The following is a 17,379-nucleotide window of genomic DNA, read 5'->3' as shown; positions in this document are numbered from 1 at the left end:
TGCTGAAAAAAGTTTGGACACCTCTAGCATAGAGTGTTTATGCTCTGTTCTTGGTGCTTCATTTTCATATCCTGATGACCCCCCCAGTAAACATGGTGTTTCCATGGCTCGCTTTGTCTTTCCCAGGTCGAATGGTTGCTAACTTGGGTGTCAATAGCAGAACATCCTCAGATCAGATCCGTTTAGTTTGTCTCCTGCAGAGATATACGCTTTGTTTTGACGTTCTTCCTCCATGTTTGTTTCCGATGGAAGCATGGCAAGCGACCTTAACGACCTCAACAGGGTTTATTTGTCTCGGCAGGACAAGTCCTACAGACACTATACCATGATGGTATACCTGTGCCTACAGCTGGCAGTTGCCATAGAAACATGTCACCTAGCAGCAGCAGGAAAGTAAAGGGCCTCTGCATCATGTGATGTCAGCTATGGATCAACATGTTCCACAAAAGGACCAACAGAACATGTGCAGAGGAGAGTACTCAGGTCTATTAAGGTGATCACTGAGGGTGACAATAGCAAAAACAATCAGACTGTGCTGTTCAGTAACATGGCCACTCAATTGGTAAAAATGAGTAATTAAATGAATTATTTATTAAATGAAAGATGCTATGGTGGCAATTATCGCACGAAATAAAAGTTTCAGGAAAGAAACGTTTCCCAGTAGCAACTACCTAGACATGTGACGCAAGGTGTGTGGCGAATGGTGGCACAAGGGCCATTTGTGGAAATAAAATCAAGCAGAAACACAAAGTAAAAAAAATTTGACAGAAGTGAAAAAATACGTAATGTAAAGACAAATAGCTGACATTTTGATACCTATAACTAGAGATGTACTGATTCCAATCATGGGATCGGGGCAGATATTGGCCTTTTTTTTAACTGATCAGCGATCGGCCAACGAGCTGACAATCTCCTATGGGTCAGAATGCCCTGTAAGACAAGCTAGCATACATGTAATACAGACGGCCTCAAACTGTTAACAATGGACCATGGATCAGTAACTTATGGACAATTTATTGTTAAGCCCCATTCCGTAACCCTGTAAAGACTTTTAGCTTGAGGGTGGCGGCCATTATTTTCAACCAATCAACACACAGGTGCTTGTTAGTCCCTCAGAGGTGTGTAACACATTTTGTGGTTAAGTTACAGTTGGTGTTTTGTAGCGTTGTATGAAAAATTTCAAGTCACTCATTTATGGGGTTAAATAACAGTGCCACCATGCGGCGTATTTGTCTGAAAATCAATATAACAGGCAACACAGCAGGGCCACATGTTTTGACACATTTGGATGTTGGCTTATAACCTCATGAGCTCTTGTTAGGAAGCGTGACGGTTTGGTGTCACCTCTTTCTTTGAAACACCCAAACTACACTTAAATTGTTGCAACGCCACAGGCTCTTCAGTCACTTTGAACTCCCGCTCCTTAAAGGTTAAAGTGCTGTAGAGTACAAATTAACTTTTGTTTGACACACACTCGACTTTAAAAGAAATTTGAGTGTGATTCACCAATTGTTCTAAAGCGTTTTTCTTTTTCCTTTGCTTTGCAGCAGCACCAGCAAGATGATTGACATGGTAAAGCCATTAAACTGCGAGACGGAGACATGCGTGCTAGGGGGAGGAGAACATTTTTTGTTTTTTTTTTGCGCTTTGAATGAGGGTGATACAGCTTTGTCTGATTGGTAAATGTGAAAAGAAGGTAAAGTGACAAAAACAAGACTGATTATATTTGAGTGATTAGAAATAGATCAGCACACAGTCTGCAGGGAAAACAACATAAATAAATTGTAACATGATACGCAGAATAACATTTATACATGGTGTTCCCTGTAAGCTCAACCCTTTTAATAAACTCATCCCTGCAAGAAATTGGGAACAAAAATGGTCGCCTCGATCATTCTAACCTTCTTAGCGCTTCAAAAGGGACAATGCTAATGTTCATGTGATCTGAGATTAAACAACCATTTAAACACAAATGAAAGCCGTCCTAAAAATAGACATGATTGTTTTTAAGCCTTCCGTCATTTGAATAACTATTCATAGACGAGATGAGGGCAGCTGGCGATGATTCACTGGAATGCAATGTTGAGATTGCAGGCTTTCCAATTGTCATCAATACGTAAGACAAACAATAACACTGATCCTCTGCTTCCGTCAGCCTTTATCATCTTGCCACAACTAGAAAACATTAGCATACAGTTTGCTGTGGTAAATCCATCACAACTTTTATACTTTTGACTACCATTACCCAAGAACTATCTAAATATATATATATATATATATATATATATATATATATAAATATCCATCCATCCATCCATCATCTTCCGCTTATCCGAGGTCGGGTCGCGGGGGCAACAGCCTAAGCAGGGAAACCCAGACTTCACTCTCCCCAGCCACTTCGTCTAGCTCTTCCCGGGGGATCCCGAGGCGTTCCCAGGCCAGCCGGGAGACATAGTCTTCCCAACGTGTCCTGGGTCTTCCCCGTGGCCTCCTACCGGTTGGACGTGCCCTAAACACCTCCCTAGGGAGGCGTTCGGGTGGCATCCTGACCAGATGCCCGAACCACCTCATCTGGCTCCTCTCGATGTGAAGGAGCAGCGGCTTTACTTTGAGTTCCTCCCGGATGGCAGAGCTTCTCACCCTATCTCTAAGGGAGAGCCCCGCCACACGGCGGAGGAAACTCATTTCGGCCGCTTGTACCCGTGATCTTATCCTTTCGGTCATGACCCAAAGCTCATGACCATAGGTGAGGATGGGAACGTAGATCGACCGGTAAATTGAGAGCTTTGCCTTCCGGCTCAGCTCCTTCTTCACCACAACGGACCGGTACAACGTCCGCATTACTGAAGACGCCGCACCGATCCGCCTGTCGATCTCACAATCCACTCTTCCCTCACTCGTGAACAAGACTCCTAGGTACTTGAACTCCTCCACTTGGGGCAGGGTCTCCTCCCCAACCCGGAGATGGCACTCCACCCTTTTCCGGGCGAGAACCATGGACTCGGACTTGGAGGTGCTGATTCTCATTCCGGTCGCTTCACACTCGGCTGCGAACCGATCCAGCGAGAGCTGAAGATCCCGGTCAGATGAAGCCATCAGGACCACATCATCTGCAAAAAGCAGAGACCTAATCCTGCGGTTACCAAACCGGAACCCCTCAACGCCTTGACTGCGCCTAGAAATTCTGTCCATAAAAGTTATGAACAGAATCGGTGACAAAGGACAGCCTTGGCGGAGTCCAACCCTCACTGGAAATGTGTTCGACTTACTGCCGGCAATGCGGACCAAGCTCTGGCACTGATCGTACAGGGAAAGGACCGCCACAATAAGACAGTCCGATACCCCATACTCTCTGAGCACTCCCCACAGGACTTCCCGAGGGACACGGTCGAATGCCTTCTCCAAGTCCACAAAGCACATGTAGACTGGTTGGGCAAACTCCCATGCACCCTCAAGAACCCTGCCGAGAGTATAGAGCTGGTCCACAGTTCCACGACCAGGACGAAAACCACACTGTTCCTCCTGAATCCGAGGTTCGACTATCCGACGTAGCCTCCTCTCCAGTACACCTGAATAAACCTTACCGGGAAGGCTGAGGAGTGTGATCCCACGATAGTTGGAACACACCCTCCGGTCCCCCTTCTTAAAGAGAGGAACCACCACCCCGGTCTGCCAATCCAGAGGTACCGCCCCCGATGTCCACGCGATGCTGCAAAGTCTTGTCAACCAAGACAGCCCCACAGCATCCAGAGCCTTAAGGAACTCCGGGCGGATCTCGTCCACCCCTGGGGCCTTGCCACCGAGGAGCTTTTTAACTACCTCAGCGACCTCAGCCCCAGAAATAGGTGAGTCCACCACAGATTCCCCAGGCACTGCTTCCTCATAGGAAGACGTGTTGGTGGGATTGAGGAGGTCTTCGAAGTATTCCTTCCACCTATCCACAACATCCGCAGTCGAGGTCAGCAGAACACCACCCGCACCATACACGGTGTTGATAGTGCATTGTTTCCCCTTCCTGAGGCGGCGGACGGTGGTCCAGAATCGCTTCGAAGCCGTCCGGAAGTCGTTTTCCATGGCTTCCCCGAACTCTTCCCATGTCCGAGTTTTTGCCTCCGCGACCGCTGAAGCTGCACACCGCTTGGCCTGTCGGTACCTGTCCACTGCCTCCGGAGTCCTATGAGCCAAAAGGACCCGATAGGACTCCTTCTTCAGCTTGACGGCATCCCTCACCGCTGGTGTCCACCAAGGGGTTTTAGGATTGCCGCCCCGACAGGCACCAACTACCTTGCGGCCACAGCTCCGATCTGCCGCCTCGACAATAGAGGTGCGGAACATGGTCCACTCGGACTCAATGTCCAGCACCCCCCTCGTGACATGTTCAAAGTTCTTCCGGAGGTGGGAATTGAAACTTTGTCTGACAGGAGACTCTGCCAGACGTTCCCAGCAGACCCTCACAATGCGTTTGGGCCTCCCAGGTCTGTCCGGCATCCTCCCCCACCATCGCAGCCAACTCACCACCAGGTGGTGATCGGTAGAAAGCTCCGCCCCTCTCTTCACCCGAGTGTCCATAACATGAGGCCGCAAATCCGATGACACAACTACAAAGTCGATCATGGAACTGCGGCCTAGGGTGTCCTGGTGCCAAGTGCACATATGGGCACCCTTATGTTTGAACATGGTGTTTGTTATGGACAAACTGTGACGAGCACAAAAGTCCAATAACAAAACACCACTCGGGTTCAGATCCGGGCGGCCATTCTTCCCAATCACGCCTCTCCAGGTTTCACTGTCGTTGCCAACGTGAGCGTTGAAGTCTCCCAGTAGGACAAGGGAATCACCCGGGGGAGCACTTTCCAGTACTCCCTCGAGCGTTTCCAAAAAGGGTGGGTACTCTGAACTGCTGTTTGGTGCATAAGCACAAACAACAGTCAGGACCCGTCCCCCCACCCGAAGGCGGAGGGAGGCTACCCTTTCGTCCACCGGGTTGAACTCCAACGTACAGGCTTTGAGCCGGGGGGAAACAAGAATTGCCACCCCAGCCCGTCGCCTCTCACTGCCGGCAACGCCAGAGTGGAAGAGGGTCCAATCCCTCTCGAGAGAGGTGGTTCCAGAGCCCTTGCTGTGCGTCGAAGTGAGTCCGACTATATCCAGCCGGAATTTCTCGACTTCGCGCACTAGCTCAGGCTCTTTCCCCCCCAGTGACGTGACGTTCCACGTCCCAAGAGCTAGCTTCTGTAGCCGAGGATCGGACCGCCAAGTGCCCTGCCTTCGGCTGTCGCCCAGCTCACAATGCACCCGACCTCTATGGCCCCTGCTATGGGTGGTGAGCCCATTGGAGGGGTGAGCCACGTTGCCTCTTCGGGCTGTGCCCGGCCGGGCCCCATGGGAACAGGCCCGGCCACCAGGCGCTCGCCATCGTGCCCCACCTCCGGGCCTGGCTCCAGAGGGGGGCCCCGGTGACCCGCGTCCGGGCGAGGGAAATCTGGGTCCATGATGTTTCTTCCTCATAAAGGTCTTCGAGCTGCTCTTTGTCTGATCCCTCACCTAGAACCTGTTTGCCTTGGGAGACCCTACCAGGGGGCTTTATGCCCCCGGACAACATAGCTCCTAGGATCATTGGGACACGCAAACTCCTCTACCACGATAAGGTTGCAGCTCAGAGAGGAGATATATAAATATATATTACAGTATATATACAATGTGTATATGTCTGTGTGTTTGTATATATATATATATATATACATATATATATATATATATACATATACATATATATATATATACATATATATATATATATATATACATATACATATATATATATATATATATATACATATACATATATATATATATACATATATATATATATATATATATACATATACATATATATATACATATACATATATATTTATATATACATATACATATATATATATATATATATATATATATATATATATATATATATATATATATATATATATATATATATATACATACATATATATATATATATATATATATATATATATATACTGCATTATTATTACCGCCACAACTTTATTCTGTTTTTTTTTTACTTGAAAACAAATTAAAGTAATATAACATATCTTAGCCCCAAAAAGAAATCATATAAAGTCTGATGCTATTCTTAACTTTTATTAACACATTAATGATAACAAATGGCACAATTCCAACAGATTTTACCTCCCGTGTACACACTTTCCGTGATTACGCGCTTCCCTGCCGGACACACATCATCTCCTCTTTTTCTGCCAATCACCTTTCAGGCATGGATGGCGTGTTTGCCAACATGGGAAAAACTGACATCAAATCCAAACCACACGATCACAAAACATTACAACCAGCAGGTCGTTACAGTTTGAATGGATATATGTATAGTCTATTATTTGCGCATGATATTGACAAGTCATGTATTAAACACTCGACCACTGAAAAATACTTTGATTACCGAAATCAGTAAACAAGACGCACGCCATTGTCTGGAGCAATATCAGCATGTCTGCGATGTGGACATAACCAGATATACCCGCCTACAGCCATCTACAAAATGTGCAAAAAATTGAGAGGACAGTGATGACTTGTAAGAAGAGAAAGTCCAACTAAGGCGGCGCTAAACAAGCGTGACATCCTGCTTGCTGCAGCTTGCCTCTGGTCAGGGACAGAAGTAAAACGTTTCTAAACACCACTACATTTTATAATAACACCAGAAGAAGATTAGATTTGTTGCAAGTGGTTTTTAATTGTTTTAAAAAGTCATTAAAAGTCTGTAGAATGACACTTGGGAAAATTCCCAAAATGCATTGTACAATAATCAAGAACAGTTGAAAATATGGCAAAACGATCTAAAAATATATCTTAATAATAATTAATAATAACAGATTTTTTTTTTAAATGTATGTATACATTTTAGGCTTTTTATCCAATCCAATCGACTCTATTTTATACAGCACATTTTAGAAAACAATTAAAGTTTCACAAAGTGCTGCGCAGGAGTTAAAACACACATTTAAAAGCTGGATAAAACTAAGGAGTGTCAATTGCAAAAAACACTGGTGAAAAATCATATCTTCATAGCAGATTATGCAAATTATTCAATGACATCATGGTGACCACGTCCCAACCACGCCCCCACCGGTATTTTGGCAATTGAGAGAAAATCGACAGAAAATGAAAAGAAAGGGCATATACAGACAACGCATTGGGTATACTGAGATAGGTAAGACCATAAGATTGACAATGGCACAAGAAATTTCAGACTTGAATGAATAAAAGGTACTGAGAGCTCTCAAAGAAAACAAAAGGTATAAAGTCCGACCAAAGAAAGCAGTGCCTTGGTAGAAATATTCTAATTTCACTAAAAGTAGAAGATGGAACTCCCATTCATGACCTAGAAAGAATCATGGCAAGATGCAAAGAGTTCTATGCAAACCTCCATGGCAAAAAACAACCAGGACAAACTGTAAGCAATCGCTCAAACATAGCTGCCAAACAACCTCCACCCATTCTTCTGTCCAAAGTCAAAGAATCAGAATCAGAACAGTTTTATTGCCATTGTTTGCTAATGGGTTCACAAACTAGGAATTTTTGTTGGTGCAATAGGGCAACATAAAACACATACAACACGGAATAGGGAATAAAAATTAGGTGCAACTGAGCTATCAGATCTTTTTATTGTTCATGTGTCTGATGGCCATGGGGAAAAAACTGTTCAGGTGGCGGGAGGTGTGGGTCTGGATGGATCGTAGTCTCCAGGCTGAGGGGTGAAGGGAGAATAGTTTGTGTCCAGGGTGAGAAGAGTCAGCTGTGATCCGACCCACACACCTCCTGGTTCTGGAGGAGAGGAGGGATGGGAGCTTGCAGCCTCTTACCTTCTCAGCAGCACGTATGACGCTCTGCAGTCGATGCTTGTCCCGGACTGTGGTGCCGGGGAACCACATGGTGATGGAGGAGGTGAGGATGGACTCGATAATGGCCAAGTAGAACTGCACCAGCATCTCGGTCGGCACCTTAAGTTTCCTCAGCTGCTGCAGGAAGTACATCCTCTGCTGGGCCTTCTTGATGAGGGAGCTGATGGTCGGCTCCCACTTGAAGTCCTGGGTGATGGTGGTGCCCAGGAAACGGAAGAAGTCCATGATGGAGACGGGGGTGGGAGAGTCAATCAGGGCGAGGGGGGGTGGTGGGGCTGTGACTTTCCTGAAGTCCATGATTATCTTCACCGTCTTTTGGGAGTTCAGCTCCAGGTTGTTGAGGCTGCACCAGGACGCCAGCCGGTCCACCTCTGTCCTGGAGGCGGACTCATCGGCCCGATGGTGGTGTCGTCCGCAAACTTGAGCGACTTTATGGACTGGTGACTGGAGGTGCAGCTATTAAGCGGCTGAAGTGCAACAACGCACCAGAGGAAAATGGTGTTACTGCAGAAATACTAAAGCATGGTGGTGAACCTGTCATCAAGATGTTTACAATGCCCTTTAACAAGTTCCCCTCTGGTGACAAAGTCCCACAATGATTGAAAAATGTATGTCGTACTCATCTACAAGGGAGACACTGCAGATTTAATATATAGACGTATCCCTATTTTTCCTGTGACATATAAAATATTCTCACAGGTTTTATTGAGACAGATGCTTAGAGCCGTAGAAAGTGAAGTGAAGTGAATTATATTAATGTAGCGCTTTTCTCTAGTGACTCAAAGCGCTTTACATAGTGAAACCCAATATCTAAGTTACATTTAAAGCAGTGTGGGTGGCTCTGAGAGCAGGTGGGTAAAGTGTCTTGCCCAAGAACACAACAACAGTGACTAGGATGGCGGAAGCGGGAATCGAACCTGGAACCCTCAAGTTGCTGGTACGGCCACTCTACCAACCGAGCTATGCCGCCCCAAAGTGACCAACCAAGAAAAAAAGCTGGATTTAGGGTGGGCTTTTCTACTATTGACCACAATCAACTGTTAGTCAACTACAAAGAAAAGCTAGTGAGTTCAATATCCCACTTTGCTTTGCGTTTCTCGACTGTGAAAAGGCATCCAACTCAATAGTTTACTCACGTTTTGCTGTACTCGAAAACCAAGGATTAAACACAGCATACATCTCGATCCTCCAAGACCTGTACAGTCGGGCCACTTCAACATTGAGATTGCACCGAGATACTAATAAGGTCAACCTTTAAAGAGGAGCCAAACAAGGTGATAATGTCTTGCTCAAACTCTTCACACGTGCCTCCAAGATGGTATTATAAACGGTATTAACTGGGAAGGAAAGGGAGTCAACATCAACATCGTAAACCTCTCTCATCTGTTTTGGCACACACTCCACAAGAACTGAATGTTATGCTGAATGAAATCCACCTCAAGAGAACACCGGTGGGCCCTAAGCATGCACCTTGGAAAGACCAAAGTAATGTTGAATAAGTACTCTACCAAAGCACACAACGTTGTAGATGTAAACATTATCGAATAAGTTGACAGCTATATTTATCTCGGTAAAATGGCAACAAACAATGGAGATCTGCTGCCAGAGACAAAAAGGATAGGACTCTGATGTGCTGCTTTTGGGAAAGTGGACAATATCATGAAGAACCCACAAATAAGTATGAGAACTAAAAGAGAGGGATTTAATAAGTATATACTGCCTTTGATGACATATGGCATTGAGACATGGGCTTCCACATCAAGCCAATTTATATTCATGGCTTTGGCACAGAGAATAATGGAGAGAATCATGCTTGGAATCACACTAAAGGACAGAAAAGCTAACATCTGGATATGACAAACTACAGGAGTTACTGATATAAATGGGCCTGACATCTGGCCAGACAACAAGGTAATTGGTGGACTCTCAGATCGACAGAATGAACTCCTCGTGAACAGAGAAGACCAAGACACGACTAAAAACAAGTTGGAGAGATTACCTTAAAGAACACAGGCCTCACTTGACAGAGACTGGCTCTAGTTAGACGTCAATGGTTAGAGTCTAGGGAGGGGTTTCTCAAATAAGTTACAATTTAATAAGCACTTATTTGTCTGTTTTTTGGATATTTAATTTACATTAGTTTCGGGTTATACATCTGGCTAACTATCCAATACCAAGTAAATGGTAAATGGGTTATACTTGTTGTAACATGGAAAACATTGGTCATACAAATACTGATACTCCAAAATTTTCAACATCATCATTGAAAAAAACCCCACACAGGATGACGGTGTAACAACATCATTTAATTTTTTTCCTATTATTGGCTCTGATTAGTAATATTAGTTGTGTTTTGTCCTTACAGTCTTCCTGTGTCCAGACATTTATTTCCTAAGTTTGTAAATTGACAAAAAAATGTATTTTGATAATGATCTAATAATGATAATGATATAATAATCGCTGGAGTATACACTATGTATATACACTATATATACATAGTGTATAGCACTTTTCATACACAAGGCAGACTCAAAGTGCTTCACAGACAACAAAGTGAAATGAAAGAAAATAAAAGCACAACTAAATGCAGACAATAAAAATAAAAACAGTGCGGATGTTAAAAGTTGAAAGATTTAGCTGAAAGCTAAGGTGAACATTAAAGTTTTCAGTCAAGTTTTAAAAGTAGTCAGAGTTGGGGAAAGTCTGACATCTTCAGGAGGTTTATTCCAGCTATTTGTTGCATAGTGACTGAATGATGCTCTCCCTTGATTTGAGTTTTCTCTGTGAACCGCTAACAGATTGGTCTCAGAAGATCTTAGTGATCTAGAGCAGTGGTCCCCCACAAGAAATAAAAAAAATAATAAAAATAAATAGAAAATTATTAAATCAACATAAAAAACACAATATATACATTATATATTAATATAGATCAATACTGTCTGCAGACAGTACATGAATGTATTTCTTTATGAAACCCCCCCCCCCCCGGGTCAGTGGGACAAATTTTCAAGCGTTGACCGGTCCGCAGCTACAAAAAGGTTGGGGACCACTGATCTAGCGCAGGGAGGGGGGGCTTTTTTTCTTTTTTTTTTTGTCATGAAAAAGGGAAGTTTTTGGGGTTGGTGCACTAATTGTAAGTGTATCTTGTGTTTTCTATGTTGATTTAGTAAAAAATATATATATATAAATAATAATAATTAAAAATTATTCTGCGGCCCGGTACCGATCGAGCCGCGGCCCGGTGGTTGGGGACCACTGATCTAGAGGGCTTATATAGTGACAGCATATCAGTGATATACTTCGGCCCTAGACCATGTAGTGATTTATATGTGAGCAGGAGGATTTTGAAATAAATTCTCTGATGTACAGGGAGCCAATGTAAGGATTTAAGAATTGGTGTAATGTGCTCACATTTTTTGGTCTTTGTTAGAACTCTAGCAGCAGCGTTCTGAACAAGCTGTAGCTGCCTGACAGTTTTTTTGGGAAGACCTGCAAGGAGACCATTACAATAGTCTAGCCTACTGGTAATAATGGCATGTACAAGTTTTTCCAAGTCTTGAGCTGACATGAGCCCTCTAAGTCTTGTTACATTTTTGAGGTGATAGTAGGCTGATATATCCTTGTACTATACTTAGTATTACTACTATCAGTATTTATATCAATAATCATAGTCCCTGAATTGTAATCGAATTGTGAGGTGGCCAAAGAGTCCTAAATAACTATCATTAGCAACACACACACGCACGCACACACACACACACACACACACACACACACACACACACACACATACGTGCACACGCGCACACCAAGCTCACTGAAAGCACTTAAATGGTTCTAAATTTCAGCATCACGGCTACGTTTTGGACAAAGCATTCACTGCAGTGGCACCTCTGAGACCATTTTACATTTGTGGATAAATACTACATAATGAGACATTTAACTGTCATTGGAAAGGCGTTAAAGGGCATAACACCATTAAAATCAAAGAAAGACACCCTTTTTGTTTTATGTTGAGTTCTTAATCCCAGTTACAAATGTGAAACAAGCATAACTGTCACTTTTGTTTTGCAGAACGACAACTGCCGAGTAAGAATTTAGGAAGCAAGTAGAAAAACTAACTTTTTTGCATGTTCAGCTTAAATACCTTGTGATTTTTTCCCTTGTGTCTGTTCAGGTTAAGTATGACTGCCGCAGCAGGTGTGCTAACAGGCTTGGCAAAGCTAAAGCGCCAAGACTCCGCCCGCTCTCAGCAAAGGCCAATACCGCCTACATCCGCAGGCCTCAACCATGCTGCCTCGGAGGGTGTTCCAAGGTATTTATTCACTGGAAACTAAGGGCGCATAATAAATATCGGACAGACATTTGTTGGGCCGATATGAGGAATTTTGACACTATACAAGTAAATCCAATACCATTAAGAAATATCTCTGATATTGAAAATAATAAAAAATAATGAAATGAGGTGTGATTAACCATATTGTGCTGTAAGGGAGTTAGGGTGAGCAAATTAAGCGCTCCTTCTCTCCTACGTGCCTAGCTAAACTTTGCCTGAGCTCAGTGTAAACAAACATGGCGTTGATCGTGTCGGACTTCTTCACTCCGCTTCAGAAGAAAACACTTTGATTGCTATTCAAACCAAATGTTCTGGAAGCATCCCAGATAGGGGAAAAAGTTTTGCTTTGATACATTAAACCTTATAAGCAGAGTTGGGTATAGTAGCCAAAAACTGTACTCAAGTAAGAGTTCTGTTACTTTAGAGATTTATTACTCAAGTAAAAGTAAGGAGTAGTCACCCAAATATTTACTTGAGTAAAAGTAAAAAGTATGTTGTGAAAAATCTACTCAAGTACTGAGTAACTGATGAGTAACCTCATTACGGCAACAAATAATGCACAAAAACATAAAAATAGCAATGAGCAAATTCAGAGCCAGGAACATCACTTAAGCAACTAAAACAATAATATATATTAAATAATAATACATAAAAAAAGGATAATTGAGCCACAATAACTTAACAGCACCATAGGCTCAGTAGGCATTCATTGATTGATTGCTTGAAACTTGTATTAGTAGATTGCATATGTAGCCTGTATGTTACTTAAGTAAAGCAATGTACAAGTATTAAGTAAACAAGGAATTATATAAATGGGCTGGATCAGAAGAAACTAAATTCAGCTCTAGGAATGGAGAGTAATAAAGACTGGACACAGGTTTTAAATTTAAATGGTACCAAATTATATTAAAGAATTGTAGGAAAAATAAACAACAACAAACAGACATGTAAATTCGAATGGCCATTCACATTTTCAACATAAATTACAGAACGTTCAATATTTACAATGTGATACAGTACTTGATTCAGTCCTTGTTTTTATCAAGAATGTTATAAGCGCAACACGACAGTTCATTAAACGACCTTGCAAACTCCACGTTATGGTGGCAGTGTCCAGAGGGGTTTTAGTGAAGGTAACGGGTAAATGTGAAAGTTTAGGAGGACAGAAATGAACTTGTTGCGTTATGGAAACCAAAGGGAAAAAACAGAGCGGCTGCTGAGGAGCCTCCTACCCGCCTGGGGCTCGGTTGGGTGGATTCAGTTTGGTTGGTTCGGTTCCAGGCATAAAGCTTCAGACTCTAGTTCAGGCTCTAGCTCGCCATCCAACATGGCCTGTACAACAAGGGCAGGACCAGTCAATTTTCCAGTGCGCACACACAAAATACATTCAGATACTAAATATTAAATAATACTACTGTATTCAAATAGCAAGTATGTTTCTTAATATTGTACAATAAATTCATGAATCCAATTAGAATAAATAATATAATAATTGTTATATCAAAATATTAATTCTCTAATATTATCAAAATGTACCCATTGCATCCACAAATAAAGTGCATAGCAGACAGTGGTTCACTGGACTGCATCATAAAATGCATTGGATGCATAGCATTGACAATCATCAAACAATTAACACAACCCAGAAACAAATCAGACAATTGTTAACAGTGCTAACGTTTCATTCAGTTTACTATATTCAAAGAAACAGGCATATAAGTAGATGCTAACAGCTCCATTCAAAATGAATGTAGCGGCTAAGCTACATAGATGCAACACACCAATTCCGCAGATAAATCACACTTAACACTCTCGCACGACGACCCACGGCTTTAGTAGTTGGCTCCTGCAGTTCGACATTACATTTCAGTTAAAAGCTTAGTTAATAATTAAAGTGTCAAAACCGAGTCACATACCTGCAGCAACGTCCCTCTCGCTCTTCCTGGAAGCAGCCCACTACTGGATTTTATGCTTCCCGCAATAGGTCACGTGACCGCGTGACGCAATGACGCACGCGGTCATGTGAGCGCGCGACGAAATGACGCACGCAAAGACACGAAAATAACTAGGATATTTAATTGGGATTTGAAAGGTTATTTGAATAGAAAGATATTTAATTAGAAATAATATTCAATGGGGTTTTAAAAGGATATTTAAATGAGGATATTTAATGGGGTTTTGTCACCCAGGTTACATCCTCCCCCCTTTAGATCATGCAACTCCGGATGCATGCTAACCGTCGCAAGTATCCGATTTTAAAAGATGCTTTGCTGCATAGGTAGTGAACGCTTCGCCATAGGCATCGACTAAACCCTGAAATAGCGTCTGAACAACAGAAATGAGAGGATTACCTAATGCCGCATATTGAAGGCGATTTGGAGGTTTACGCTGACGACTAGGACGGCTGATCACAGGCGTGGTTTTAACGACAAGATCAGGCGAGTTCGCAGCTTCAGGTGGTGATTCTACTGAACTGAGCAACGGCTCGGTTTGGCAGGGTGATGCCTCTGCTTGATCAAGGAGCTCTGGTTCATCCACAGGTGGGTCTTCGTCAAATAGACCGGTTGGTGATGTTTCTACAGGCTCAGGTGGATTTTCCACAGGCTCTGGTTCCTCTTCTTCCACAAGTAAAGAAGCTTCAGCTTTGGCAGAGGACTCTCCATCGGCAGGTAAGTGCACAGTTTCTGAGACAGGATCGACAGGAATGACTGAAGGCACAGGTGAGGAATACACAGCCCTGGGCAGCGGCTGAGTGCAGTGTTCAGCGGAGGGTTCGACAGCGTCCGAACTCTGAAACTGAAAAGTGGTTGGCGGAATCAGAACTTGAGGTAGATTCCATTCTTCTTCCTCCAGGTCTTCAGATTGATCAATATTTACTGGCTTCTGACTCCGGGTTACAGGGCGACGTGGTGGTGTAACTGGTAATGGATGTGGACCACCACTGGCTGGCAGAAAGGAGCATGGGAGGAGTAGATCTCTGTGGAGCGTACGATTTGGTGCATCTGCCCCGTTTTCAGGCCGAACTGTGTATACTGGCAGGTCCCCGGCACGCTTCACAACAATGTAAACATCATGCTCCCATTTGTCTTCAAGTTTGTGCTTTCCACGCAGCCTGACATTTCGCACAAGAACTCTATCTCCTTCCTCCAGACTCGACGGAGTAACTCGCTGATCAAAACGAGTTTTATTCCTTCCGCCAGATTTAACAGCATTCTTCGAAGCAATTTTGAAACTTTCTTCAAGTCTGGACCGCAGGTTCTCGACATATTGGGAATGAGAGGCAGCTTGTCTTTCCCACACAGGTAAGCCAAAGGCCAGATCAACCGGCAGTTGCGGTGAACGGCCAAACATCAGTTCATACGGCGTAAAACCGGTGACATCGTTTCTCGTGCAGTTGTAAGCGTGCACTAACGGTTTTACATGTTCCTTCCATTTTGCTTTTCTCTTGTTCTCAAGCGTCCCAAGCATGCTGAGTAGGGTCCGGTTGAACCTCTCGACTGGGTTTCCCCTAGGATGGTAAGGGGTTGTTCTGGTCTTTACAATCCCAGCGAGTTGGCACAGTTCTTTAATTAATTTAGACTCGAAGGCGGGTCCTTGATCTGTGTGGAGATGTTCAGGTATTCCATAGCAGACGATGAAGTTCTCCAATAGACACTTTGCCACTGTACTCGCCTTTTGGTTTGAGGTGGGGATGGCTATTGCAAACTTTGTGAAGTGGTCGGTGAAAACCAGAATGTCTTTAATATTGCTTTGATCAGGTTCAAGTGACAAGTAGTCCATGCAGAGCAACTCCAACGGACGAATCGTTTTTATGTTAACGAGTGGTGCAGATCTTTCAGGAAGTGTCTTGCGTCTTACACAACGATTGCAGGTCTTGATCTTGTTCTCCACGTCAGCTGCCATACGAGGCCAGAAAAAACGGGTGCGTACGAGGTCCAAAGTCCGCTCGATGCCCAGGTGTCCCATGTCATCATGCAAACTGGTCAGTACTACGGACTTCAACTCCTCCGGTAACACCAGCTGAAAAGAGACTTGTTCTCGGTCATACCTCCTCCGGTACAAGATGTCCTCTTGTATTTACAGATGATTCAGCTCCCTTAGCAACAGCGCAAGGTCCGGGAGTTTCCTCCTTGCTGTTGGGAGAACCTTTTCCCCAGTGTCCATCTGGTGAATGACCTCTCTGATAACTGGATCAGCCCGTTGCTTTTCCTTGAGGTCCAGATGTGACAGAGCGGGAACAACTGGTAGGCCATGATGGTGTTCACTGGCATAGCAGTCAGGGACTGCGTTGGCTGACAGACTCAGAGACTCGACCAGGGTAATTTGACTTCCTGCGGAACTTCTAGACTGACTGGTGACAAGACAGTGGTGGCAGATGGCAGATACAATGTCTGGGTCAAGTTTTTCCACTTCACTATGTTCCACAACATGTTTTTCCTTGAATTTGTTAATCAGGTCCCAGTCCTTGTGTACTGACAGGTCAGCAGGCTGTTTGTGAGAGCGGCGTGATAGAGCATCGGCGTCGAGGTTCTGCTTCCCGGCTCGATACTGCAGCTTGAAAGTGTAGGTGGACAGGGCAGCAAGCCATCTATGACTGGCGGCATCCAACTTTGCAGATGTTAACAGGTAAGTGAGCGGGTTATTGTTAGTCACTACCACAAAGTTGGCTCCATACAAGTAGTCATGAAACTTTTCACACACACTCCACTTAAGCGCAAGAAATTCTAACTTGTGTGCCGGATACCTCGATTCGCTTGCTGACAGGCCCCGGCTGGCGTAAGCAATTACTCTCAGCTGGCCTTCTTGGTCTTGGTAAAGAGCCGCTCCAAGCCCTGTGGTGCTGGCGTCAGTATGCAAGATGTATGGTCTTTTTGGGTCGGCAAAGCCAAGGACTGGGGAACTGGTCAACTTCTCAATGAGAGTTTCAAAAGCTTGCTGGCAGGTAGGCATCCATCGCTCTCCGAAGGGTTGTTTCGTGTCTTGATACTTTGCTGGACTTCATCTTTTTCGGGACTTGGAGGTAGGTGTATAGCCCCGCGTCAAATCATTGAGTGGTTTGGCGATGACGGAATACCCTTTTATGAACCTCCAGTAATATCCAGCAAA

General features: G+C 43.9%; 1 protein-coding gene across 11 annotated transcripts in view; it reads left to right on the top strand.

Moving 5' to 3' along the window:
• Positions 1 to 17,379, top strand: part of tmem200a (transmembrane protein 200A) — a 49,263-nt gene that overhangs the window by 14,005 nt on the left and 17,879 nt on the right. For 2 of the 11 annotated variants that reach the window (XM_061901232.1, XM_061901231.1), the window contains exon 2: positions 12,115 to 12,252. In XM_061901232.1, the coding sequence (XP_061757216.1) occupies positions 12,122 to 12,252 (131 nt within the window). In that variant the 5' untranslated portion in view covers positions 12,115 to 12,121. Of the gene's footprint in view, positions 1 to 12,113; positions 12,253 to 14,813; positions 15,102 to 15,173; positions 16,284 to 16,356; positions 16,900 to 17,379 lie in introns of those variants that run through there. The other 9 variants (XM_061901238.1, XM_061901242.1, XM_061901240.1 and 6 more) reach the window with 9 other exon arrangements.

This window comes from Nerophis ophidion, linkage group LG05, assembly GCF_033978795.1.
Source record: "Nerophis ophidion isolate RoL-2023_Sa linkage group LG05, RoL_Noph_v1.0, whole genome shotgun sequence".
Taxonomy (NCBI): Eukaryota; Metazoa; Chordata; class Actinopteri; order Syngnathiformes; family Syngnathidae; genus Nerophis; species Nerophis ophidion.
Note: the sequence above shows the minus strand (reverse complement) of the source record. Positions and strands in the feature narration are given on the sequence as shown.